We start from the raw sequence: 26,381 nt of genomic DNA on the forward strand, positions 1-26,381 counted from the left end.
TTTTCCTCTTGGAGTTTTTATTCTTAAGAGCACTTTTATCTCGTTTTGTGCTCACTGAGGATTTCCCTTTTTCCTTTTGCCCTAGATAATGCCCCTTCCCTATTCTGACAGTCCTGAGGAAGCTCTTTTTCAAACCCTTCTAGCAAAGTGGAAGCTTCCTTCCAAGGAAAGAAGGCATTGCCAGGAAGTGAGTGGGAAAGCTGCCTTAGCTGTGTGGAGCAGGGGGAAGAAGCAGCCTCACGTCACCTCTGGCAGGCAGCAAGCCAGTGTGAGCTGAGAGGAGGCATTGGGCTTTCTCGATGGGGTATTCCGTACTGGCTGTAGTGACACATCAAAGGGGTGTTGAGCAGCTCTGTCCTACCTGTTCTTTCTCCCTTTTCTTCTTTCCCACCTCTCTGACTTCACCTTGCTTTGCCACCTTCTCCTTCCTTTTCTAGACTTGTTGAAACATATCCACTAACCATTTTCTTATTGCATAGCACTTTACTGGAGGATTCCTCTCTAAAGATCCCATTATCTTCATAGTTTGCCTTTTTGCTGCCCTTTTCCCATGCTTTTTCTAGTTTGTTGGTTTTTTTTCACAAACCACACACAAGCCTGTTTTTTCTGAAGAGAGGAACAGCTCACACATGAAAGGAAAGCAAGCAAAGAAACAAACAAAGTCTGTAAAGCTGTCGGTTTTCTTCTGGCTTCTTCCCAATGCCTTTAGTGTGACTGAGGGCCACTGGCCAGTGTCTCTGGGTAAGGCAGGCAGCCCAGGTCCTGGACAGGGCTCCAGACTCAGCTGTGCTCAAGTGTGCCTCTTAGCTGGAAGAACTGCTCCATTGCCTCAGCACAGCAGCAGAAATGGAACAAGGTTTTCATCACTTCTTTATCGGTCCATCTGGACTTGGAGAGGATTGCCAGACCAGGAGAGTTTATGAAAGGTGCCAGTGCCATCTTCTCTGGTGACCTCAGCAATCCTCTGGCAGTCCAAGAAGGCAACATGATTTAATCTGCAGATGATCTTTCTTAACAGATCCCCAGCAGCATCTGTGCTGCTGCCTGTGTGGCTGGCTCAGCGTCTCCTGCGGGGAATTTGAAGCATCCAGCCACTGGCATCTTTCCTGGCGGAAGCTCAACCATTTGAAGAGCAGGGGAGGGAAAAAAATCCCAGTCAAGATGCTTGCACATGCTGTTCTCTGCTTCTTCGCCTGCGTGTTGTGCTGAAGGACTGGGACATCCGCACAGAAGAGCGAGCGGCAGCGGCTGGAGCTTGCCCTGTTTGGGGCTTAAGTCCCTCCAGCACTCAGGGGGCTTGAGGGCGTGTAACGCGCCGGGGGAGGCCAGCAGCAGGGACGGGACCGCAGCACCCGGAGCGTACACACACAGGCTTGGTTGAAAGTCAAGCCTGATGGCCTCTGGCATAAACAAGATGCATCAGCCCGGGACTTGCAATGGAGCTAAAGCCGCTCGCAGCAGCTGGGCAGAGGAACGCAGTCACGAAATGCACGTGAAAATGTGCAAGAAGATCGCCCAGCTCACCAAGGTAAGTCTCCCTGGGGCGGCCGTCCCGGGGGAGGGGGCTGCCCCGGCCGACGGCGGTGGGGCTGGCTCGCAGCTGCCTCCTCTGATGGGAGGGGAGGGAAGCCGGTTCTCTTTCAAGGCGGGTGCTGAAAGCCTTGGTGTGCATGAACTCCCTTTCGAGCAGTTCCCCCGCTGGTGCTACAAACCAGCCTTCGCGGGCTGCCTTTGTGGCTGACGGTCGCCGTCTCGAATTTAACCGCTCTAATTACCGTGCAACAATAGCGAGCAGAGCCCGGGCCCTGCGAGAGGGTAGGGTTTGTCTGTGTGCTGCTCGGAGGGACTGACGGTATCCGCCTTTTTTTTTTTTCCTGAAGTAGGCGGATGGCAATTCATTTACGTTTTACAGATTGTTGCAAAGCTGCAGCCGAACTGTGGCACTAAAATTACACGTGGTCTTCTACTTGATTGTTCCCCGTGCAAGAGCTGCGATACTTTCAATGGCATTCGCGAAAGACAGGAGTTGGAAAAGAGGCAGGACTAAATTACGTAGTATATTGCAGTAAAACTTTCAGTCAACACTGAGCGACGCTACAAAATATTTTGGACGTTTTCTACACCATGTCAAGAAATAAGAGAAAATCTCTAGGAGGTAGCAGTTATTTTGTAAGCAGTTTTTCTGCTGCACCTTTGGCAGTGAGAGGAAAACAAAACAACCAACCACAAAGCAAACAAACAGAAAAATTTTGTAGCTTTTACATGTTCTGTAACCTCACTGCAGCTGGTAAAGAAATGAATGAAAAAACACTGGCAATGACAAAACTGCTTGAAAATACAGGTCAGACAATAGGAAATCATCCAGATGTTCAATTTAGAATGGCTTTGTAGTTGCAGTGCCATACTCATCTAATGATGACTGTATGTGATCATGCACATCATGTACAAATTCATACACAAGTGCTCCCAATGTTTACAGATACACTTGCTGTACCATGCCAATACTTCACTGGTGCTGTGCTTGTGTGTTTCTGTAACAGCACTTGTACACCGTGTGAGCCTTCTGCTCAGGAATGCACACATCGCTCTTCAAGATACATTCTCATTCTGAAGCAATTCAGATAGAACTATCCACACAAACATCACACTTCTGTAGTATTTGGAACACAGGTAGTTTTGAGCAACAGAGGCTGTGAAAATTCTTAGAGAGAAGCACTTTTTTATTGATAGCATTGCTGATACTGTATCCATAGAGAAATGTAGATGAAAAGTGACTGTAAATTAGATGTCCCAAGTTATTCCCTTGTTTTCTGCCTGGTACTCACTATCTTTGATCAGTTTTGCACACTAGTTCAATTAATCTGTAAGTATCATTTAACCCACAGTATTACCTTTCCTAATAGAAAGCAATAGGTAGGTCTCTATTAATTGACAGCTTATGCTTTACAGTTACAGGAGTTGAGAAATCACCAGCTTATTCTTTCTGGATGATCCTTTTTTTCAACAGCAGTGTAGAGCATGTTGAGATCTGTGCAAAGAGTCACTTGTTCAGAATTTTCAACTCAAGCCAAATTAATTTTCTGTAGAGATTTCTGTGCCTTCCTTTCTATATGAAGTGATTCTTTGAAAAGTCTCTAATAACTAAATTTTGAGAAAAAAACCCTCTCATTCCTTTCTGAAAACTGTTATACTGCTTTATAAAAAGCTTGGGTTTGGGTTGGGGAAGAAAGCTCTGCTATTGCAGCAGCAAAAGCTCTGTGTGTGTAGCTCACCCATGTACCAAGGCAAAATTTGACTGAAGTGGGGTTTTCTTTCAGATGCTTTTGCTGAACTTGTGCTGTTAAAATATAGGTGGGATGATTTCTTTACTTTTGATAGAACTCTGGATGCTTTCCAGTCATCTGAAATAAATATGATTTATATCTGAAGTTTAAAAAAAGAACTTCTGAAAAGCAAATAATTCTGTTGTGCAGTGTGGCTTTTAAGAAGCAGTTTTCTCTCTCTTACAGAGCCCTTGTGGCAAAACTGGAATTTTTAACCCAAGGGTTCCCTTCCTGGATGGCCTAATGCTGTACTAGTAGCAAATGTCTGAGAAGCAAAATCTGAAACCACATTAGCTGCAAAACAACAAAATGGAAAATTTGTTATAATCACCTTTGGCCAAGAAGTTTGGAGAGCTCCCTTTTGAATCACTGACCCCTTGTTTGTATTACAGTTGGGACAAAATGCCTCTTAACTCCAAAGCACCTGCAGTGTTTTGCCATTTCTAACCTAGCATGCAATACAGTGCCAACTGTTACACAGCTGCAACTTCCTGTCCTGGTGATGTTAGATTTTCATTGATGGGGAGATAATGATCTAATTACTCACCCACTCTGTGTTGTGCCTGGAGAAATGAATACAGAATGTTTATGTGTAGGATATAGAGCTTAACTGACGTTGTTGCTTTGTTACACAGTCAGTAGTGACTACCTCTTCCTCTCAAAGGCAAAGAAAGGATGTCCAAAGCTGTCAACCACACCAGGAGAGGTGGTTAAGTTTCCCTAGGAGTACATATTAGTCCGTACTGGGAATTTGAGAGCCTCGTTGCAAGCAGCACAGTTGAAGTGGCAGTGTTTCTGGTCAAGCAGGTTGTTAGGCAAAACATCAAGCAACATGGCAAGGATTTTGTGTATGTATGTGGGATACTGTGAGTCTTAAAGGAAGAGAGTGGCAATGCAGGGAAAAGATAATTACTGGTAAAACACGATTAGGAACCCTTCCTTCAGGGAAAACAAATGTAGAAGGGGAGCAAGTGTGTTCTTCTTTTAGAAGAAGCAGTGTAGGCAGACATTCCTTAATGACTCTTTGTGGAGCAGTTGAAAATGTTACACATGCTGGCTGCTTATCACCACCAGTCAGCAGGAGGTTTATTGCCCCTCAGCTCAGTCAGCAGGGTAGAAAGTATGAAAATTACTTAATATGCTTCAGCTTAAAATCAGCCAGATAAGAAAAACCCACTTGCATTAGTTATTTAAGGAAGGATGGCTGACTTTTGCACAGAATTATATGACATATGTGCTCATATTTAGTTCTATTAGCTTCACTCTGTGGGTGGAAATTTACAGAAGAATTAGCAAGTGGCCTGGTAGGTGTGTGGGGGCATAGGCTCCAGTGTGTTGCAGCAGGGCTGTGTGTTAGCTCTTTTAACCTTTCCTAGCCTTTACAAAGTGGCTGATGAGTTTTAGGAATGAACTATGATGAAATTCTAATGGCTTTCTCTGGAAGCACCTGTCAGCTGAGCAACAGTAACAGAGCACTCCTGTTGCCTCCTGATGTTTCTGGTTGACATATCTTGCCTTTTTCGCATAGTTTAAGATAAGTTTATTGACCTCATTTACTATGGTCTGTTGACTGCTCTGTAACCAATGCTTGCAGTGGCTCAGCTGATGTACAGTTAGTTGTTATGCTACCAGAGCTCTCCTGTGTGCTCCAGGCTTTTTGATCTCAGTTCTCTAGAGACTGTATTCAGTATTCTGCAGAAATGAAGCAAAATGGAGCAGCATAAAAACTAGGATCATGCTTTTGGAGCAACACTATTTTTCCTTTAGGCAAGGAATATAAAAACTGGCTTCCATGTAGGCAAAGAGAAAGAATCTTTTTATTATGCTGCTTACATTGTGTACTAACAAGACTGGCAAAGTCAGCTATCAATATCCTCATGCACTTTGCTTGATGATGTATTGGCTTTCATGATTTTTATGTACAAGTTTCTATCAAGATTTCAAAGCTAGCATTATTTTTGCCTACCAACTGACAGAAAAGTGCAGACAAAGATTTCTCTAACTGTCACCACCAAAGCTACTTTGGAATGGAAACTGTACATGACCTTCCTTTTTCAAGGAACCCTAGTTAATGTTTATGTACAAAATATTGTGCATTACAGGCTGTAGGTAGTACAATATCTAGTGATCCATTAACTGCACAAAAGAAAATTGCCTGGTCATATTCTTTTTCGTGTTCTGTCCTTTCTTCATAGATAATGCATAAAAGCTCCCTTTTCAGCGACATTATAACTGTACCTCTCCCCCAACATTTCCTTTATCCAGTCTGTAGATAGCAATATTTTACAACAGAGGAAATTATGCTCATGTTAGAAGTCAGTGCAAACTCATCTTAAAACATCCTCACTTAAATAGTCTAGAGCTGCATGTGCAGTCTTAGGAGGTGTCAAGCATATGGCTAATATGCATATGCTGAATGTTTTGCTCAAATGGGAATGTGAGCAGTGGCTGTATTCACTCTGGATCCACTGGGTTAAAATTACATGAGTACATGAATGTAGTGTTATGATGTATATGATTATGTGGACCATTAACTGCATAATATGTTGATTCTGGCTCCCACAGTTCTGCTTGGAAAGGGTAGAGAGAAACCAAATGAAAAATATCTTTCAAATAGCACAGTAGATTGCCAGTAGATTGTCTCTGATGATGCCCAGAGAGAGGAATGTGGCCTGCCTCTAGTGCATTTGTGTAAGGGATTCTCCCTGCCTCCAGTCATTTGTGCAAGTTTTCCAGAGACCATCAAAGTATTGTAGAACTTCATAGTCATGCCTGGATTTTTCTTCAATAAATTTATTCATACACTTCTGGAATCCCTGGGACCTTTTACTGCTGCAGACTCCTGTGACAGGACACCTGTATTTAGTTGAATACAACATGCTATACTGTTTTCTGTTTATTTTAACCTGCCACCTCCTAGCTCTATTGTAGTGTTCTATTTATTGTAGTGTTCTATTATTCCTACATTTCTCTTCAGTGGTGGTAGAAGCACAATGAAGAATTTTGAATTGAAAATGTATTCCCTCTAATCTTCAAACTTGAGTTCTGAAAACAGATTCTTCAGTATCTTAACCTTCTTAAGAGATTAACTTTTTAGAGGGCTGCTGCTCTGTGCTTTATGAAATTTAAGCCACTCACACATGCCTTTCGCTCCCTACCGAATATAGCCACTGCATTCCTATTCCAGATACCTCATTTAAGAGACTAGTTATATGAAATGAATCTGGGACTATGTGCTGGAAGGAAAGATACTGAAAACACCTTGACAAATTGAATTAATTACTACCATTTACCAGATACTTTTAATTTTCTATGATTTTTCATGTTCCATAGGTGATATACGCCCTGAACACTAAGAATGATGAACAGGAGGCCAGCATGAAGGCTCTGAGGGAGGCTCATGAAGAAGAAATTCAGCACATTCTTGCTGAGACAAGGGAAACAATTCTCCAGTGCAAAAGCAAAGCTGAAGAAGAACAACAGCTGAGAAAGCATATTCAGGCCCTTGAAATTGAAGTAGAACAACACAAGAGACTAAAGGAAGAAGCCTTGATAGAGTTAACACTGTGGAAGAGGCAGGTGGAAGAGAGGGAGTGGAGAACAGAAGCCAAACAATCACAGAGATTTCTTTCTACAGACACTGTAGATACCAATGCAGACTTTAAAAACAAGCTTCTGCATTTAAATCAGGAGCCTGATGGACTGCTAAATGAACACAAAGCATCAAGGAGAGCAAATTTAGATAAAAAAGTTATTTTAGATGAAAAACACAGTATGGAAGGACAGGCTCTAATAAATGAGATGGAAAACACAAAGACTGAGAAGCACAGAGCAACTGAAACATGTACTTGGAAACCAAGCAAACTACCGGCCACATATGAGAGAGAAGGGGAGGGTTTGGAAAATGCTGTGCAGCAGTCTTTGACAGAAACAAAGGAGAACTGTCAGCAAAGAGAAACGGAGCAAAGGAAGAGCTCAGAGGCTGAGGAAGGCTTTTTGCTACAGCAGGTAAAGAAGCTGGAGGCAGACTTAGAGGAGAAAAGCCAGAAGATAAATGAGAGGAAGAAGCATTCTCAAAAGCTTAAGGAGAGAATACAGGTTAAGTATGAGACTGTGATCCTTATCTCTGGCTATAAAAGTGCAAGTTATTGGTTCTTCAAAATTCATGGGAGGAAGGGTCTTTTAAATATAGATTTGAATCAAATGCTTTGGAGGCACTAAAGCAGTTTCAGAGGCTTAAATGAGAAATAGGAGGGATATAGTGCTATGTGTTTTAAAGAGAGTTAGGATGATTATTAACTTATTAGAAGAACTCTTTGAACATTAGACTTTGTCTTCCCTGAAGGAGGAGTGAGGTAAAATTTGTTGACTGAACAGAGTTTTACCTTTACTGCCCAGAAGGCACCAAGCAGGCCCCAGGACTAGCAGTGAGTATTTAGAGTACATATGGATGTGAATAGGTAAGACAAGAGACTTGAGCTAGCAGGATAGGAATCAAGTGATGTGTCTTGTGTGACTCTAGCAACAGTGACACTTGTACCAAGTGACATTTAATGAAGTGCCCTTTACACTTACCAAGTTTCATGTGCCAAGCAATGAGGCTTTCACTGTCAGCTCTCACCTCACACTTTGCCTGTCAGCTCTGCACATCTGCAGCACAGCTGTGCAGCAACTTTGTGCTTAATTGCTGCTCAACAGTAACTTCCTTCCGACACTACTGGTCCTTCCCACCACGTAAACTCACCTGCCAGACCTGTCCCCAGCTCTATGGCAGCAATCTTGCATATTGTATAGGAAAACATATTGAAGGTCCAGACTTGGAATATTTCAGAATCACAACCGTTGTTCCCGATAGGAAAGATTTGTCTCCTTTGGAGCTGGAGAACCTCAGAATCGTATGGAGAGCAGGGTCACTTTGGTCAGCTGTGTTCCTCCAAGACAGCTCTGACTCTCTTCACCATTTGCCCTCACATCTTGCCTCTCAGTATCATTTTGCTGCTGGTGGAGAGTTCTGGGCCTCTTTGAGGATATATTGATAGAGTTAAGCCTTCAATAGTCACCACCTTTTTGTTTCACAAGGTCAGAGGGTGAATCGAACACATCTTTCCCAACGTTAGATTCCATTCTCTCAGTTTGCAGATCTGGAGCAGAACAAGCTCTGTCTTCTGCAGAAAATTGGAGAGTATATAATGAATGTCAGAAATGGAGATAAGCCAATTTTAAGGCTGAGTCAGGGAAAACTGGAGTATATGTTTCAATAAGGAAGAGTGTTCTGGCTCTGTAGAAGTTCAAAGTGAGGGGAAAAGAAAGATCCTGATTTCTTGTGTGTTCTTGAAGTAGCATTCGGGAGAAACTATGAATGGAGTCATGAATATTCATGCTCATGTTTTATTGCTCTGTCTTACTGTATAAGAAATGCAGTGTTTTAGAAACAGATAATGCAAAACGTGATAGGAACTGGAAATAAGAAAGTGGTGTCACTAGCAATTTAATTTCTAAATTCAGTACCAGCTGGGTTAAACTGAAATATTTCCTGAAAGATGTGCTCAACTTGTACGCTGCAGGTCCTCAAAGCCTATGGCATGACTCTGATGTACATACCACTGGGGTATATTGCCCTCAATGTTTAAGGAGATAGCCTCAGACTAGGATAAATCTGAAAGGAGGAAAACAGTTAGGCACAATATTATTTTCTGTTTCTTTCCAATTTAAATAAAAAGGTGGAGTTTTTTTCCTTCCTAAATTGGCTGTTTCTGATTCCACCATTAAACACTAAGTTGTTTTCCCGAATTCTGTGGACAAGGGCAGACTGGGAAACAAACATTGATCAGTAATGCCTCTGGTCATTAGTAAATACTGTCAAGAAAAGTTATGGTAAGGCTTGATAGATAAAAGGACTGATGTCTAAGCAAGATGGATTTTCTATTTTCTCCTTAGTGTATGCCAAGAGGTTTGAGACCTTTAGATGAAAGGCATCACATTAGTGCACATTTATTACTGTTTCTGTGGAGGAGAGAACACGAAGGATGACAAGTCATCAAGTGTGGTCTGTTCAGCCTAGTTCTGGAGGAATTCTGGCATATGCTGAGGTAAAAGGGACAAGATTACCTTTATGTTTTCAACTACAGAGAGCATTAAGTACAAGTTAGTTTTAACCCATGAGGTTTTACTCAGCATTCACACAGGAACAGATGGCAATTTTGCCTGAGTGAGTGTTGTAGTATTATCTAAGACATCTGGAAACTAAGGCTAGAACCTCCAGAAATAGAACATTGAATGCAGTTCAGACTTTGCCTTTAGCATGGACTGACAGAAAAGTCTGGGGGAGCTGATTTTTCTGCATTTAGGCATCTGTATTATAGCTTTTGTTGCAAACTGTTGTACTTCAGCAGCTGGGGGGAAAAACAACAACCAACCGAACAACATATTCATTAACTTTTAGCACAAATTGTCATGAAATTAACAGAAATATATCCTGTTCCAAGGTTAGGATAATCTCAGACACCTTGTAGATGATAACTTCTTATGAGTGTTCACTTTACAGTGATGCCCACTACATCTGAAGGAATGGCTCTACATTACAACCATTTTGGGAACAGAGGCAGTTTAAGGGTATGGAAGAGTAAAAAATGCATTTAAGCCAGCTCTGTGGGTGAAAGATTTACATCATGGAACTACACCAAGGGAGAAAAATGCCATTTATTTCAGATGACAAAAAAAGAGCATGTATAATCAATGTAGAAGTAATGTCATGCATATTTTAGCATTTGGAAGTGTAGCTTTAAGGATCACAACAAGAAATTCTGGGATCAAAAGACAGAGTGAAAAAAGTGGAGGCAGATCTAAGTGTAGTCAAAGGCAGAAGCACACTTCAAGAGAAGAAAATCCTGTAAAAAGCAGGTAAGATGCTCACTGATGTTGTTCTGAAGTACTTCTCATGTTAGTATTCACTCACATTGGAAATTCTGCAAATTATTAATGCTATTGAAATGTAAATGTGGGTACCAAAGAAGCTATAGAAACTGTGGTGAACTCCCAAAACAAAGCAGTTGAAGTAGATGAACAGAAACATCAAATAACACCGCTGCAGCAAATGACTGGTGCCAAACGGAGTCAGAGCAAGAGTGGCTCTGAAGACTTGCAAGAACCTAACCAGACGGTTTGCTCTCAAATATTCAAAGGCATGGCATGCTAAGAATACTGAAATCAATGTAATTCTTTTTTTAAGCTTAATGGCTTTTGGGTTATTCTACAGCAGTCAGTCCTGTAAGGTTCCCAGATTTCTGACTCACCCATTAGAACACCAGCTCGCGTTCCTATACCTGAAGTACATGAATTGCTGCAGTGCTGGCAAAAATACTAACATCCTGAGCTATACCAGGACAGAGTGTTCCATTTCTTCTGTAACCAAAACCTTAAAGAGAGCAAGGTCCAAGGCAGACTTCCTCTGTTGAGGTCAGGTTGGAATACTGTTGGGTTTTGTTTGGTTTTGGTTTTTATATAGAAACCAGTTCTTCTGAAAAGCTGTGTGGACCTAATGCAAGGAATAAACTCAGGTTGAGGAATGAGGAATGTTTGTATCCTGAGAGTTCCCTCTGTATAATGTCTCCCCTTAAACAATTGTCCAACCTGGAATCTTTCCTGCAATGTTTAGTTCTCCTAAAATATTGTTATGGTAGCACTCTGCTGCAAGACTACTGCAACCCTAGAATCCTGCCCTGGTTTTATCGTATTACAGAGCTGGTGTGTTTTGTAGGCTGTGGAAACTCTGGCTTTTTAAAGAGAGGGGATGAATAAAAGACACAGGGAATGTCCTTTGTAAAGTAAGCATCAGTCCCATAAGAAAAAGATTTGTCTGAAGGAATAGCTGCTAAAAGGGCTAGGAGATCATGTAATGAAGCACACAAAGGAAACCAAGACAGTCTAAAACTTCATGGCAGCTCAAAGAAAAAATTACAGAAGGTAGGAATTCTATTTATAGATGCTCCAATTCATCTGGTTTTAATCTTATTGGTCACAGTGATGTCATTAGAATTATCCTCGCTGGAGGCACTTTGAATTAACATAAAATGCAAGGATTTTTCTTGCTAGGCCTTACTGAAAAAAAAAAAAAGCAGAAAAAACCCCCAGAAGAGTGAAGCTGCTGTATTTCTGTGCAAAGCTCCCCAGGCAGGAAGGTGAATTTACCCTTGCTGTGATAAATTACCTTCTTAGCAACACTTCCCTTGCGTGCTTTGCATGTGACGGCTGGAGTGATTAATCTAAGGTCCCTCCTGAAGAAAAATGTGTCGTAGGTGTGTTCCAATTTCTGACTTAAATTTCTATAGCTTTCTGCTGTGAAATACTCAGATACATTTAATCAAAATTTTGCATTCTGTAGGCAGAGGCTCAAGTTCTGCAGAGTGCTGGTAAATGGCTTCAGAGTGCAGGTTTTACCAATAACATGACGACTAGTTACAAATACACACAGATCTGTGTCTTACTTCACTTTAATCTGAAACAAAGCTCATCTTTTCATGGATGCAGACAGGTTCCCTGAGCAATACCTTTTCTCAATGTGCTTTAGGTGGCTGAGCTGTAATTTTTGCTGTCAGTATGCATTAGCAGAGATTTGCTTTAGAGGTTTTTCAAAGAATGGCACTTTCATGAGAGCCATGGGTGGCTGTATCCTTTGGCTACCATTGCAACCTGCAGTGTTTCTGTGCAGTGGGAATCTAAATGTGAACTGAAATCTATTCAAATAGAAAACCTTGAAATGTATGTTTTAAGCACATACTTTAATGCACAGTGAAGCTTACAACTCAGTGCCTGCCCAAGTGGCTTGCCAAATTTCAGCACAAATTAAGGATAGTTAAATTAAGGAGGAATTCAGTTTCTGTCTCCTAATGTACCACTGTGTTATCTTAGACATCTTCCAGACAGGAAAAAAAGTAAATTATTAGAGCAGTTTGTAGACCTGGACAATCAGACTGCTGATCCAGTGTTCTTTAGGCCCTTCTTGGTGTTGAGAATGTAATGCTACTCATGTTCCTCAGCTTTAATATTGCTGTACCTTTCCAAGGCCAGCATTTACTTGAGAGTAAGCAAATCACTTGCTGACAAGTTGGGAAGTTACAGAAAGCATGCAGCTCCTATTGCTATTCAGTAAGCTCCACAGGACCTTCTAGATTTTTGGAGAGTAGGAATAATGTTAAGTGCTTCTCAGAAGAATTCATTCCTGCCTATGAAACTACTGAAGTTTATACATTTGTGCTATCTGATTTCTCAAAAAGGAACCTGTGGGCGTAGATTATTTTGCTGTATGCTCTGTTCCACCTATCACATGCCTTTTTATATATTAATTTGATTTATCTTTTTAACTTTAGGAGCTCCAGATGCAGCTAGAGGAATTTAAAAGAAAATCTGAGTGTGAACTAAAGCAACTAGTGAAAGAGAAGGAAATCCTAACTGGGAAACTTCAAAACTCTTCTCTTGAGGTAAACTGTGCATGAATGTAACCCAGGTAATAATAGGGCTCTTCATTTTTCCTCTTACTTGAGACATTCTTGATTAGCTTTAAATCATATTTGCTGCCATTCAAGAAAAATTCAAGTGTTCAAGAATATACTGCTTACACTTCGCCTGTAAACCACATTTGTGCATTCTGGTATCCTAGTTTGAGTCTGACATTCTATTCATTGCCCAGTCTAAGAAACACAGGATTTATTTGCAATTTTTAAAGTTCTGGCTAAATCCTGGGTTTGACTGGATGATCTCTAGAGGTCCCTTTCAGCCTCTGACATTCTGTGATGCTGTGATGTTTGTATGCTACCGTTTTCTACATCTTCTCTGAGAGAACTTCAAGTCAGGCCAGCCTGTGTTGACCTACCCAGAGTGACTTCCCTGCACCTCATGCAAAATGAGTTCTCAGAGTTCAGTCATCTTTATTCTGTTCTAAATTCCCTTAAATGTCCGTGTTTCTACGGTAGGTCATCAAATTACTTCTTGTGAAGTCACAGATTCAGGGCAGAAAAATATTTTGGAATCTAACAATGCTCCCTAAGGGGAGGAAGGGCTCCTTCTGAAGAGAAATTTTGCTTTTTGATTTACTCTATCAGTTACTTTCTGAATCAATTGCTTGGCAGTATTGCCAGGGAAGTGAAGAAGCACAATACTTTCCTTCTATAACTATATGAATGTTCACAGGCAAGAAGCCACAATTTACTGTACAACATTATGCATCACTGAGGGCATGATTCCCATCTGGGAACCTTTGCAATGGCTCAGCCCAGAGCTTACGCCTCAGAGGTTAGGCAATGTGCTGTTACTAATCCAGTTCTAACCTGGGTACAATTTCAGTCTAAAAATAGCTTCCTTGGCTGCAGAAGGCAGATTTTGGTTGGGCTGAGACAGCTAGAACACTATGCAGAGTAGACAGAATCATGGTAATTTCATCTCTCTGGGGATGCACTTCAAAGAGGTGGAATTTCTGTATCACTGGGACCTGATTGGTCCTGTGGAAGGAAGGATTCTGTGAGTAGCATGCTAATTCATTAGGAGCCATCCAGTTCCTTGCTTTTTGCACTACAGGATCTCTTTATCATGTTTTAAAGCTGCTATTCTGGAATGAGAAAGCACATAAAATGGAGGCACAGGCATCACCTTGTCGTGATACATCCTTGAGCGATGCTAGCACAGCAGTGGCCAAAAGCTTGATGGAGATGTTGTAGGTAGCTCCAAAGAGGAGCAATAGAGATGTGCCTGTCCTTCCAGTCAGGAATTGCCATAAGTTTGGGAAGGCACTTCCCTGTGAACTTAATTGAAGTAACTGTCAAATAAGCCCAAAGACAATGGCAAACTATAACTTCACTATTTTGTTGTTACTTCTTACTCCATGCTACCATTTTGATGTAATAACCTCATAGTATGAGTAAAGCCCTTGCGTGCCTTGACTCTATGAACGAATGCTCAATTGTGATGACTCTTCTGTACTACATCCAAAGGCAGTTTTAAGTCTTTTCTATACATTCTTCCTGTAGCAATGCACTGAGAAACTCAGATCTTTCTTCTTAAAAGATAGAGAAAGTCAAAATATTCTCTCTGATTCCAACATAAGATCTTGCCTTTGAGACTTCACACTTCTCATGTACAATAAATGAAAGAAGGGGAGAGCAGGCAGACTCGAGATAGACTTCAGTTATTCATAGTGCTTGCAAACAGAGTGCATTAAAGTAATCAGAGCAGAAGTCAAACAGGAAAGCCAACTGTGACGGCTTGCAAGGCCTTATACCTGCCCAGTATTTTTGCCCAGGGGCTATGAAAGTCTGAGAGGTACTTCGTCAGAAGAATTAAGCCATCCTTCCCAGGAGAAGGACAGTAATTATGGTTAGAAAAGAATGAGACTTGAAAGACTTTTGGAACATCTCAAAACTTACCTGTCATCTTTTAGTAATAGTTGATCAGTGTTCTTTATTGGCAAACGGTGGGAGCCTAGAAAAATACTGTTGCCTGGGCCTTATACTGTAGATAGGTATTAGTTGCATCTTTAAGACCACTTTGTGCAATTCTGGTGGATAAAAGTGACTGAATAATGATATTAGAGGTACATTTTTTTTCAAGAGATTTTGTTTTGCTGCATGAAGATGTTATAAACCATTGCTGCCAATAGTTGTCTATGAAGAGAGTCTGGAAGGTTAATATGTTGTGACCACAGCTGAAGTTTATAGACACCTCTTTTCATCTTCACTACCTAGATGAGTATTTAATCTGCAAAGGAACGATTCCCAGTGACATTTTCCCTGTGTTCATTTTTTCTGTTACAAAACATACTGCCTATTCTTCTGGCACATCTGTTTTACTCACTGGCTTACTTTCAGGAAGCCCAGGGAAAAAAAGTGCATTCATGAATGTAGTAATGCTGCTGCGTTTTACATCAGTTGGTGCAGGTGACTGTACAGCATGAAGTGCTTCACATCAAAGGTTAATTTTAAAAGGAACTGCAGAGCCTGAAAACTTCAGTATTGCCTTTCTTTGTATAGGAAAACATTTGCTTGAGGGACAAAAAAGTGAAACAAAAGACTTGATTCACAAAAGGAATGAGATGAGATTTGAGAATACGTAATTTGAGAAAAATCCTTGCTGAAATATTTGCAGAAAGGATATACAAGAGGGATGCCATTCTTCTTGCATGAGGCAAGCATCTTGCTGTTTGTCATAGACCAACACAAGTTCATCAAATGTGCTCAAATTCATGTAATTCCTCTCCATTGTGAATGCAGCCATTAATCCTGTCCTGCTGGCTTACTTTTCTGGAAGGTGGATCAGCTGAAGCAAATGTTAGATCAACAAGCAAATAATTTCAAGGAGTCATTAAAGAAACATAACCTACAGTCCAACACAGAAAAAGAGAAGCTCTTGCAGGATCTTCAAAACACCATTAAAGAAAACCAGAATGTCAAACTGCAGCTGGAGGCATCACATCAAAAAGTCCTAAAAATGCTGGAGAAAAGCAAAAATCAGGAGCTCAAGGTCAGTTTACTACATACTAGTGTAAAAAAATGTATTTGTGGGATAAACCATATCAGGTAGGGATAAGTAATGAAGCTCAGTTTTCTCTTTTTATTTCAATAGTAGGTTGCTGTTATTTCACCCAAAGAATTATTCTGTGATTTTGAAACCTCACCATCTTTAGGTTGCTTTATTTTTTTAACATTTGAATGCAGAACCACAGAAATAGTTTAAAAAAATACAGCCTACCCTGTACAGTTAGGCTGTGCTGAATGCAAGCTCCTCTAGCTGGGCTCTTGCTTCAGAAATAAAAGGGAATTCCTAGTTGTATTATTAACAGGACTTGGGTTTATTCTTTTTCATCCATTATCAATTTATACATCAATATCTTATAATAAGTATAATAGATATGTTTAATGATGTGTGTTGCCTTAGACACCTTCAAGAAATCAGTTCTCTAAGTGGACACCAAAACTTTAAGGGTTCAGGTGCATTTATTTCAGTGACAAAATTACAATGCAGTATATTGAGGTTCTGAGGAATGCTGCTGTCTGAGACAAAAATATCTACATGTGATTGTGACATGGAGTTGAGGTGGCCTCGTTGATATCACACACCTTAGGGAAAACTTGCTTATAAAGCATATGTAGTAAAACCACCCTAAGGAGACTTTAATATCTTGTTTATATATTTAGAGTAACATCCCAGCTTTAACAAAACCAAGCTGAAGGCAGTCAGCTGGTAAAAATTAAACTGAGGATAGGAGTTTGCTTTCACAGCCACTGCAGAGCTCAAAGTTCTGCAATGAAAGACAAGATTCATCCTGACATTACTTGTAAAACAAAGTGATGCAGAGGCTCCAACTACTCTGTTTGGGCCTTTTTCTTACAGGAGACAGAAGAACGTTTGAAGAAGGAATTTCATGAGACTTTCAAGATCCAGCATCAGTCTCATAGGCTGGAAATCCAAACCTTGGAAGAGAAAGCAAAGAAAGAATTACATGATGAACTCGAGCAGATACAGAAGCAGCAAACCCTGTTGCTAGGTATAATGTCTCATGTCATGCACAGCTCCTACTGCTTGCTGATATGCTGAGAAGCATTAACTTCCCTCCCATTCATCTTCTTTTCCATCTTCTGGGAAATGATGTTTTCTGAATCTGAATTGTAGCTCTGTGTCTTACTATTATACTGCTGAGACACTTCTGCAGTAACTGCAGGTCATTGGATTTAATGAGGAAGGAGTTGAGCAACAAAGTTAAACGTCATGTGTTAATGTTTTTCATTTTCATTGTCTGTATCTGACTGGCCTCTGACTGCCTTAACCCTTGTCTGTTACTAGGGTCTCTAAGATTGGAGCTCTCTGAGCAGCAAACATCATGCACTAATCTCAAGAAACAAATAGAGGAACTCCAAATGGAGCTGAGGAGTGTGAAGACTCTGAAGAAGCAACAGGCAAGAATCCAGTTCTTATTTCCTTGACATGTATTTTGAGAAAGCATTAACATCAAATTTCTTTCTTCCAGAAATGGAATGGGTTTCCTAGCCTGATGTCCCACTTCAAAATGTTAGCTTTGTTTATCAGCTTTTCCCTATAGGCAGGCTTTCCCCCCCACCATGTAAAGATCAGACTCTACAAGAGAAGTAACCAAACGAGTGTTACAATACAACCAGTTGTGTGGGTACTACAAAACATGCTCAGGAAATTCTGATCACAGATTTTATCTTGCACATATAATTTAAAATTCAGTCAACAAAAACCTAATGCACACAGTTCCAGTGAGGGTTTCATGTTGAATAATAATAGGAGCCTGTGAATAACTAAATTTGACCTTTCTCTTAGGAAGGAAGTAGCCAGAACCAGATCAGATCTCTTCAAGATGAACTGGAGAAATGTCAGAATGAAATTTCTGACCTCAAGAAAGAAAACTTACTTCTGAAGGAAACAATGGAGCTACTCAGTGCTGAGTTGGAGTCACAGAAGCAAGAAGCTGCACAACTTGAGGATAGGGAGAGACAGCACAGAAGGTTTGCCTTAAATTCACACTTCACAGTGCTATCCAGAGTCAACAATAATGCCAGCATCAGAGGTGTTCTAAATGTACGGAGTGTCAGAAACTTTCTGACGTACTAACCGTAGGGGTTAGGGGTTTGCAAGAGCAGTGGTTCGTTTCACATTTCTTGCCAGCCATAACAGAAGCATTTGAACCAGCTGTTCATTAGATGCCAGAGAAATGTGGCCAGTGTAGCCCCACAGGAATGATCTGAGCAAAGGCACCGGAAGCTATAAACAAATCTCAAGCTCACCTAAGAGCTGTAAGTCTCTGAGAAATGCCAGATTGTTATAGGAGCTCTTTGTAGCTGGAACCTGTGGGTTGTTAACTCTAAAGGGGACACTTGAGAGTGCCATATGCACTCTGTGAGAGTGCTTTGGCTGTAACAGCCAGTTTTGCACTGGGGCAGTATGGGCAGTGGTAGCAGATACTGATGAAAGCTTGGAGCTGTAATATGGTGTCAGGGCACAGAAAGGGCAAACTGACTTGTAGTCTTGGCTGACTGTAGTAGGCAGACTGCATCCTCTTAGCACAGCCTCAGGCTTGGAGCGTGTGTTGCACTGCAGTAACATCAATCTCATTTGTGTACAGAAAAAGCACAGGACTTACATTTTGCATGGGAGACAAGGCTGAGGTTCATTGTCCAGTGCATTTGTATGGCTGTTGAATTCCTTGGGATTTCTGGGTGATGACACACATTCTCTTTGCAAATAGATGGAGGAATCTGGTGCATGAATAGCTTTCAATTAATTTCTGCAGTGGTGTAGACAGTATGCCTCTAACTACTCAAGCTGTATGTATGAAAGGATTTCTGAAGAGTATTCCCTAGAAGGAGTCTTTAAAACTCTATCCTATGTAGTCCAGAGAAAAGCACTCAAGAGCTACAATGTCTCAGCAGACTGTCAGAGTGGCCGGAGTAGTTCTGTTTCTCTCTGCCAGACAGCAGCTATTTAAAGAATGAGAAAGAAACTTTTTTTTTTCCCTTTGCATTCTTTGGAGAGTTATTTGAAAGTGACTTTCATTTCAAGCTTTTGAAGTGAGATCAACACAAAGAACCGCAAACCAGAGAGTTTCATCAATGCCCTCCAGCTACCTTGAAGGAATTTGGAGCTTCTGCTCATGAAGAGAATTATTCACATGTCAGTGATGAGGTCTAAAAGGCCTCAAATACTAAAGCTCCTGGGCTGGAGGATAATCTTTACAGGGGCTAGATGGTGTAGCTCTACTACAGTAAGCATTTGAGAAGGAAGCATTAATGGAAATTATGTAAGGAGAGATTGTTCAAATAACAGAGGTGGAACCAAAGAGCTCAGGTGGTCCTAGGCACCTGATCCATGCTGCTGTGAAATTAACCCATGGACAGACTGGAATATTAACTTGCAGCTCCTGATTTCTTTTTGCAGGACCAATAATTTGGATAGGGGAATAACTGAATTAGTAAGTACACATAGTTAGCAGCTTTTAAACTATTTCTTTAACAATGGTGACCTTGTCTTATGCTATATAGTTGTTTCTGATCTGAAAGCTGATAATGGCTTTTTATTTGCATGGGGGTAATTTCTATAACCAGTTATTTAAAATTATTATTGTTACTGTGGCCAAGTAAGTGAAACCAGTAATCTGCCTGAAGTAATCATTTCCATTTCTGTTCTTTGGAACTGTGTGGAATGCAGCTCCAGTGCAGAAACCTTTTACAAGGACTAGGTTTTTAATGGGGAGAGAGGGTAAAGTCCCCAAATGGCCATTCTGAAGTAAAGCTTTTATTAAGCCCCTCCCTGAAGATTCATTTCAAGGATTTGACTCCCATTTTCACTCTTCCACTTCTTTTTTTATGCTGAGTGTCAAATCAGTCACTCCCTTTGCTGTGCTGTAATTTCAAGGGCAGAAACCTTCTGTGGGCCTTTTGCCCTTTCCTGAAGCATTTCAGAAAGGGGCTTAGAAATACACCGAAAAAGAAAGAAAACATAATAAATTTAATATCCTTGGTGAGAATTGCAGTTGTTGGTATCCTGGGTTTGACAAGTCTAGTTTAATCTGTGAACAACAGAACAGCTCTGCACTGAGTTAATGAAAAAGTTTCTCCAAGGCTTGACAAAATGTTGGCAAACAAAAGGCAACAAGCTAAGAATCATTCTTCAATAGATGTCTGTTGGTTTGGGGGTTGCTATCAGAAAGCAATGTTCTGGATAGGCATTTTTTAGTTTTCAGCTGGGGGTGTTAAGCAGTGTCTCTTAAATGAATTGTCTGTTTAAAGACAAATTTTGTAGTTAGACATTGTTATGTTGCCTACCTTCACTTTACAAAACCATTTCTTAAAGATAATGGTAGGCATTATTAACAGTTTCTGGTGCCATGATGTGACAAATACAGCACCAGAGTTAAAATGTTAAAATCCCAGAGATGTCAAAATAATTTTGCTCAGTACAAGTTAGTTCCTACGACTTCATTGTCCTGTTTGACTATTAAGACTGACATACAAACTAACCATAGACAGAATATAAATAGCATTATTGTATAGACTAGACTCTGTTTCCTGAAGGCTGAAGGTCTCCAAAGAATTCTCCTCTTCCAGTGTTCTGCTTCAGACTGCAACTGAAGTTGCAAAGTCAAATCAGTAGGCAGAAGCCCAGAGCTGTGCCCACTTAACTGCCTTCCTAGTCAATAAAAGACCTCAAACCTGCATGCTTTGAACAATGATAATACACTAGTATTGAAACTTGAGAATTCAGACATGTTTTAATACCAATGAAAGGCTACTGGTAGAAGACCTCAATATCAAGTGCCAAAAAGAACTGGACACACTGAACCAAGGGCACCGGAAAGAAATGGAAAGTCTGTTCTCTGATTTCAGCAGCACTCAGGCACACCTGCAAGCAAAGGTTTTCTCCTTAGGAACTAAGTCATTTCAATAAGCTCTAGCTCCTACTGACAGTGAATGCTGTTTGAAATTATTATTCTTAAGATGTGTATTTTTTTATTACTCATAGGCAGAATATTGTAGGCACTGAAATATTCATGCATGGGTATTTCTTGTGCAAACACAGAAAGACCCAGACATACTGCAATAGACTCTAACTAACACTTAATGTCAAACACTATACATACAGTTTTACAATGCTGAACTAAAACCTGCACCTAGCATTTGGCACTTTTATGAAGTGTAAAATCACCTTTGTCACAGATGATATCAGAGGCCTTCATCCATGATCTTGTACTTCATTTTTTTCAGCAGAGCAGTATCTTTGAGGTTAAATTCTTGCTCATTCTTACTCCCTTGAAAATTTCCCAGGCCAGCCCCCATTAACTCATGTAAATAAATGCACTTTGCAGCCCCCTGTGGAATTAAGTAGCTCTGTGGTGCTCCAGACTATCCAGAAGAGGCCACTCAGAAATAACCCATGATTGTATATGCCTCTTGTCCTTTGGTCTGATCCCAGCTGTGAGGCACTGGTCCAAAAGAGAGACCAATTTGTATGTAAGCAGGTCTCAGCCCATTCAGATGTAAAGATGTATCTTTTTATCTAAACTCTGGGCTACACTAAATTGAATATAAGATTGGCAGGAGGGTCTCTCAGAAATGTTTACAACACACACAACCCCCCCCCCAAACAGCCAAGAAAGGCTCTTTGTATTCTCTAATGCTCAGTATGCAGGTGAACTTCATAGCACACAATTTCTCAAGGAGCAAAATTTATTACCTTCATGGGCCAATCAAATGTTTGTTTTCACACCACCTCCAAGATGTAAGTTCTCATTTGAATCTTTTTCCCTGGGTAAAGCATTTAAAGAGCTGAACTCACACTACAGGTTTTGACTTAGTTCACTAAAGCAGCAAGCCTTGCTTTTCATGAAAGTTACAGAGTATTTCTGAGGCCTCTATGAGATGTGGCTGGAATTACCCTGTGGATTCTAAACACAATTGGTCAGAAAAAAGAACAAACAGGTTTTACACTGGACGTGTTGTGGGTTAACCCTTTTGGCAATTTATTGTGGGATTCCACAACATTTTATACTCACATGTAACCCATCTGCAGCTGCCCATTTTGATAGTGCTGTTTTAGCAGAAAGGCTTGACTGCCTTCCTGTGTTCTAGGCTTGGAGTTTAGGGTAGAATACAAGCCAGGCAGCTCTTGAATCTGGTCTGAAGAAGTTTTTTGCAGTCTGTATTTTCTTTGGCACAGACTTAAAGAATTAGAAGAAAAGTCAAGAAAGTGGGAGTCCAGATCAGAAGATACACAGCATATAAGCTGCCTGCAGGACAAATTCAATGAGAGAGAAGAGATTAGCAAGCAGCTAGTGGTAAGATTTATTTTTATGTGTCCAGATATTTCACAGTCTGCTGAAAGGCTTTATTCAGTGCTTCACACACAGTTCAGATTGATTCTTTCTGTCCTACCATACTTTGACAAATACATGTTTCCATTCCAACTTCCAACAAACAGATGTTTTCCTGCACATAACTTTCTTTCCCCTCAGGAAGGAAGAAAATTCCAGCATTCGCTTTTAGCCAACACTGAATCTTACAGGAATCGATCATTTTCTTTCCACCCTAACTCAGGATGCTTGACTCCTTCCATGAAGGTAAGATGAGCAATGCAATTAACACTGCAAATTGTGATGTCCTATTACTATTTGAATCATTCAGATGATCAGGACAATAAGGTCCTGTGAAATTTTTGTGATAGTGTTATTCAGTAGAATTCTTTCCAGTAAGCCAGGTGCTGAGTATAACATAAGTACAGCAGAAGGATGTATATGCATGTAGGTAGAGGTGTTTAAGCAACTATTAAACACTGGAACTCCAAAGATGTCAGTCTTCCACTGGGATGAGCACAGCCATTGCCTGCAGAGTTGGGAGCTGCTATTTGGGATATTGCATGCATCAAGTGAAATTGTGAATTGTGTCCAGGCTGTTCAGGACCTGCCCTTTGTCATTCCAGCCCCTCTGTATGATACTGGCTATAAGTAATGATGAAAAGAAGGGAGCTGAAGTTGTTGGCAAGGACCTGAGTTCTGCAAAGTTATCAGTTGTGATGTGTCTTAAAACCTCAAGGTCAAATAATCAAGTTGTTTTTATTATTAATCCATGGATCCTCACAGCCTACCCTGAGAATTTATTTTAAATGCCTATAGGAAAAAATGGGAAACTTCATGTTTGGGTGCTCCTCACAGGTGTCTGGGAATGAGTTACTGTGTTGTGATGCATTTAAAAGATGTGTGTAATGATGTTTTCTGTTTCAATGAAAACCAGAAGAAACCGGCTGAGGTGCCCAGTCGTGTTGTCAGTGTTCCAAATTTAGCTTCCTACACAAAGAGCTTTTGGAGCTGTGACTTGAGATCAAAAAGAAGTGCTCCTCAAATAACAAAATCTACAAGCTTAGACCAGAGTCCTGGCTGCCTCAGGGTGGGCTCTCCATCCGCACAGCCCTCAGACAGCAGTGCTGCCACAAGGTATTTGGTCGTTTTGCAGTGACTTGTATGATAAATGAATTGGTATTCAGAATCTTGTAGGCAATTCAGACACATTTGTAGCTAAAGAGTGATGTAAAGGTCCTGTCATGTAGTGAACTCCACGTATTCAATTCTCTGCAGATACACAGAGACTTTCCCTGCAGGGGTAGCTTTTGATCACTGCCCAGCAGACCACGTGCTTGCAGCCTCTGGTACAAAACAGAACTTTCAAGGATTTAAGTAACCATGTAGTTAATGGTGAGCATGGCCTTTTAAAACTTTGGGCACACATCAGTGATTCTGTAAGGATGTGTTGTTCTTGTCACTTTTGTTTCCTCACCTGGTAGATGATGTATTTTTATTTTAGGGGAACCTAGGCTAATCATCTGGCAAGCAGTTTAGACGCTGACACTTGCCGGTTTTTTCTGAAATAGCTTTAAACACGTGTAGCTACCATGACACCAAAAGCCTATTCTCTCATCTCCTAGTGAAGAGTATTTATTCTCTGAACTGTGTGCTAGAGACTTCTTTCCTTGAAGGCAGATGGTGCTAACCACTGCCAAAGACAATAACCCAGGACACAGGCTTGGATCCAGTTTGGCATTTCCTACATCTTAAAGATAAAAACATTCCGTGTCAGGCCAGATGCCTGCCAAAGCAGATCAGGTTTGTATACAGGGAGCCTGAGAGTAGTTAGGCTGCTGCTTAGTCACGTAAATCATAGAGTCCTAAGTGAAGTCATGTTTGCTACTATGAGCTTACTGAAATGGATGTTAAAAAAGCATCCTAAATGCTGAAAAGTCAGGATTGATTATAAAATCCAGTTAATATTCTGTTAAATCTTTCCATTCCAAATGACACTTTTACCCAACATCTTTAATGCATGAATTTTATTTCATGTTTTTAAGAGTGAATTGCAGCTGCTGTTTTCTGATTTTCAAGACTTCATATTCTTGAAGCCTCCTTTATTTTTTGAGATGTCAAGAACTATGTGCAAACATTTCTCCACAGATGTTCAGCTCTCCTTCACACTTTGTGTTGCTATTGGTGCTGTTGGCCCAGTTACCTGGCCAGCAGAAAGCCCACTAGACATTGTAGCTGGCACCTTTTGGGCTCATCCGGTTCCCGTGAGCACAGATTCATTCACAGGATAATGAGAAAAGTATGAAATATTGATGAGATCTTAAGTAAGTAAATGATGCTAATAAAGCTTTTTTGTTTGCACAGGACACATGGCAACGAACCACCACAAACCAAAGATGGCCAGACAGAAGACCCTCAGCAGCATCAAGAATGGTTTACTAAGTATTTCTCATTTTAAAGCAAACTATGTCCATACTTTCCAGAATTACTAGAAAAGCTGCTCCTGTTTTCTTTTAGGGAGCAATAATCCCATCTATGATTTAGAGTCAAAAAAAGAGGTGGAATCTCCATGTAAATAATTAGGAGTGGCTGCACTTTCTTACACCTGCTAACTGTGGGGTTACAGGCATAGATTTCAGGAAAATGCTCTTTTTTCTAACCACCTCTGTAAAAAATGAAGAAGAAAGCAAAATTCTGGATACTGCTATGTGAAAAGAGTTTTTAATGAAGAGACTGTAACACTCCACAATTACCCTAACACACAGTTTGGTCTCCAGTACATCCTGTCAACCTGGCTCACCTCTGTAGGCGGTTTCTGTAGGTTTATACATTTGCTCCATCAGCTGTTTAAAACAGTATCTGCATTTAATAATGTTATTTAGGAAGTTTCTAACAGGTTCTTTTTAAGCTGATTTTAAGATGTACAGCATGTGGCATAGCTCCAAGAATGTTTATAGCAGGCTGATTTAGAAATATTCTGGGTTGCTTAATAAACTGTTTTGTATAGTCAACATTGCCATAATGTGCCTGTTACACTTCAGTACATGCATCAGCTTGATAAAGCAGGCTAACATGTAAGTATCATTAAAACTTGCTTGTAAATTATCCATTTCTGTTCTGCCAACGAGTGCTATGTTATGCTGAAGTGTGAGTCAGACTGATAGGCTCAGGCCCAGGTGATGGGACCTGCATGCTTGTACGTTTTACCTCAGCATTGTTCTCATGCTCACCCTGTTGCAAGCACATAACTACACCTGCCAGATCGTGCTAACTAAGCAGTGCTGTGAGGAAAGGCACCACTGGTTCTTCATCAAATGCAAAAGGCAGGGGACTATGCAACCAGCAGCCTCGGGTTTCAGATAGCTCCCTTCATGACCTTTAAATCCTGTGCTTTGAGTCCCTGTTTCACTTCACCCCACAGGGCCCAGGTGCCTAACAAACTAGGTGCGTGCAGAGGCCCACAGCTGAACCTCTGCTGGATGGCACTCTGCTGACTTGAGAGGGTGCTTGGTGCCATGGTTTAGTTGATTAGGTGGGTAGGATTAGTTGATAGGTTGGACGCGATGATCTTGAAGGTCTCTTCCAACCTGGTCTATTCTATTCTATTTCTACCTCCAATTTGCTACATTTGGGTGAGGAAATACTGTACCCCAATAGAAGCCAATTCTGTAGACTGTACAGTGCTGATAACCCAATATCCACAGTGATGGGTCTTTATTTTGGGGATAGGTATTTTGGACCATCTTTAAACACTAGCCTGACAGATCCCAAGTAACACTGGGCCTGCATTACATGCCCTCCCAGGGACTGCAGTTTGATTTCATCCTGTAACCATCCAATTTATATAGCCTGAGATGCCTTCAGGAGGTGAGCTGAAGTCCAGTGAAGATGGACAATTTACTTTTAGATGTGACCTAGATACAACTCCGAGGGTGCTTCATTACTGGATGACAAATCATTTACATCTTCCAGTAAAACTCAAGAGTTAGCTTCACAAGCATTTTCATCATACCAGCAAAGACATAGTCAGGGGAGAGCTACAGAACCAAGTCATTTCATGGACATGTAATTTCTTTCTAGAACAGGATGAGTTCTGGAAAACACTTCTACAAGGAAGCATCCTGAGTAACAGCTTTGCATATTTTCAAGTGACCTATAAAACCAAACCGTATCTTTGCCAAAAAATCCCACAAAACAAACAACAA

At 40.7% G+C, this 26,381-nt stretch overlaps 1 protein-coding gene across 1 annotated transcript; it reads left to right on the forward strand.

The window, feature by feature from the left end:
* The first annotated feature begins 1,393 nt into the window (after positions 1–1,393).
* On the forward strand, positions 1,394–26,377 carry FAM184B (family with sequence similarity 184 member B). Its single transcript, XM_054172114.1, has 12 exons — positions 1,394–1,528; positions 6,657–7,421; positions 12,689–12,799; positions 15,618–15,830; positions 16,701–16,854; positions 17,151–17,263; positions 17,652–17,836; positions 20,609–20,761; positions 22,044–22,161; positions 22,339–22,443; positions 23,114–23,313; positions 24,541–26,377. Exons 1-12 carry the CDS (start codon positions 1,394–1,396, stop codon positions 24,632–24,634), a joined length of 2,346 nt encoding a protein of 781 aa, XP_054028089.1. The 3' UTR covers positions 24,635–26,377.
* Positions 26,378–26,381: the final 4 nt, after the last annotated feature.

This window comes from Dryobates pubescens, chromosome 23 (assembly GCF_014839835.1).
Source record: "Dryobates pubescens isolate bDryPub1 chromosome 23, bDryPub1.pri, whole genome shotgun sequence".
Classification (NCBI taxonomy): domain Eukaryota; kingdom Metazoa; phylum Chordata; class Aves; order Piciformes; family Picidae; genus Dryobates; species Dryobates pubescens.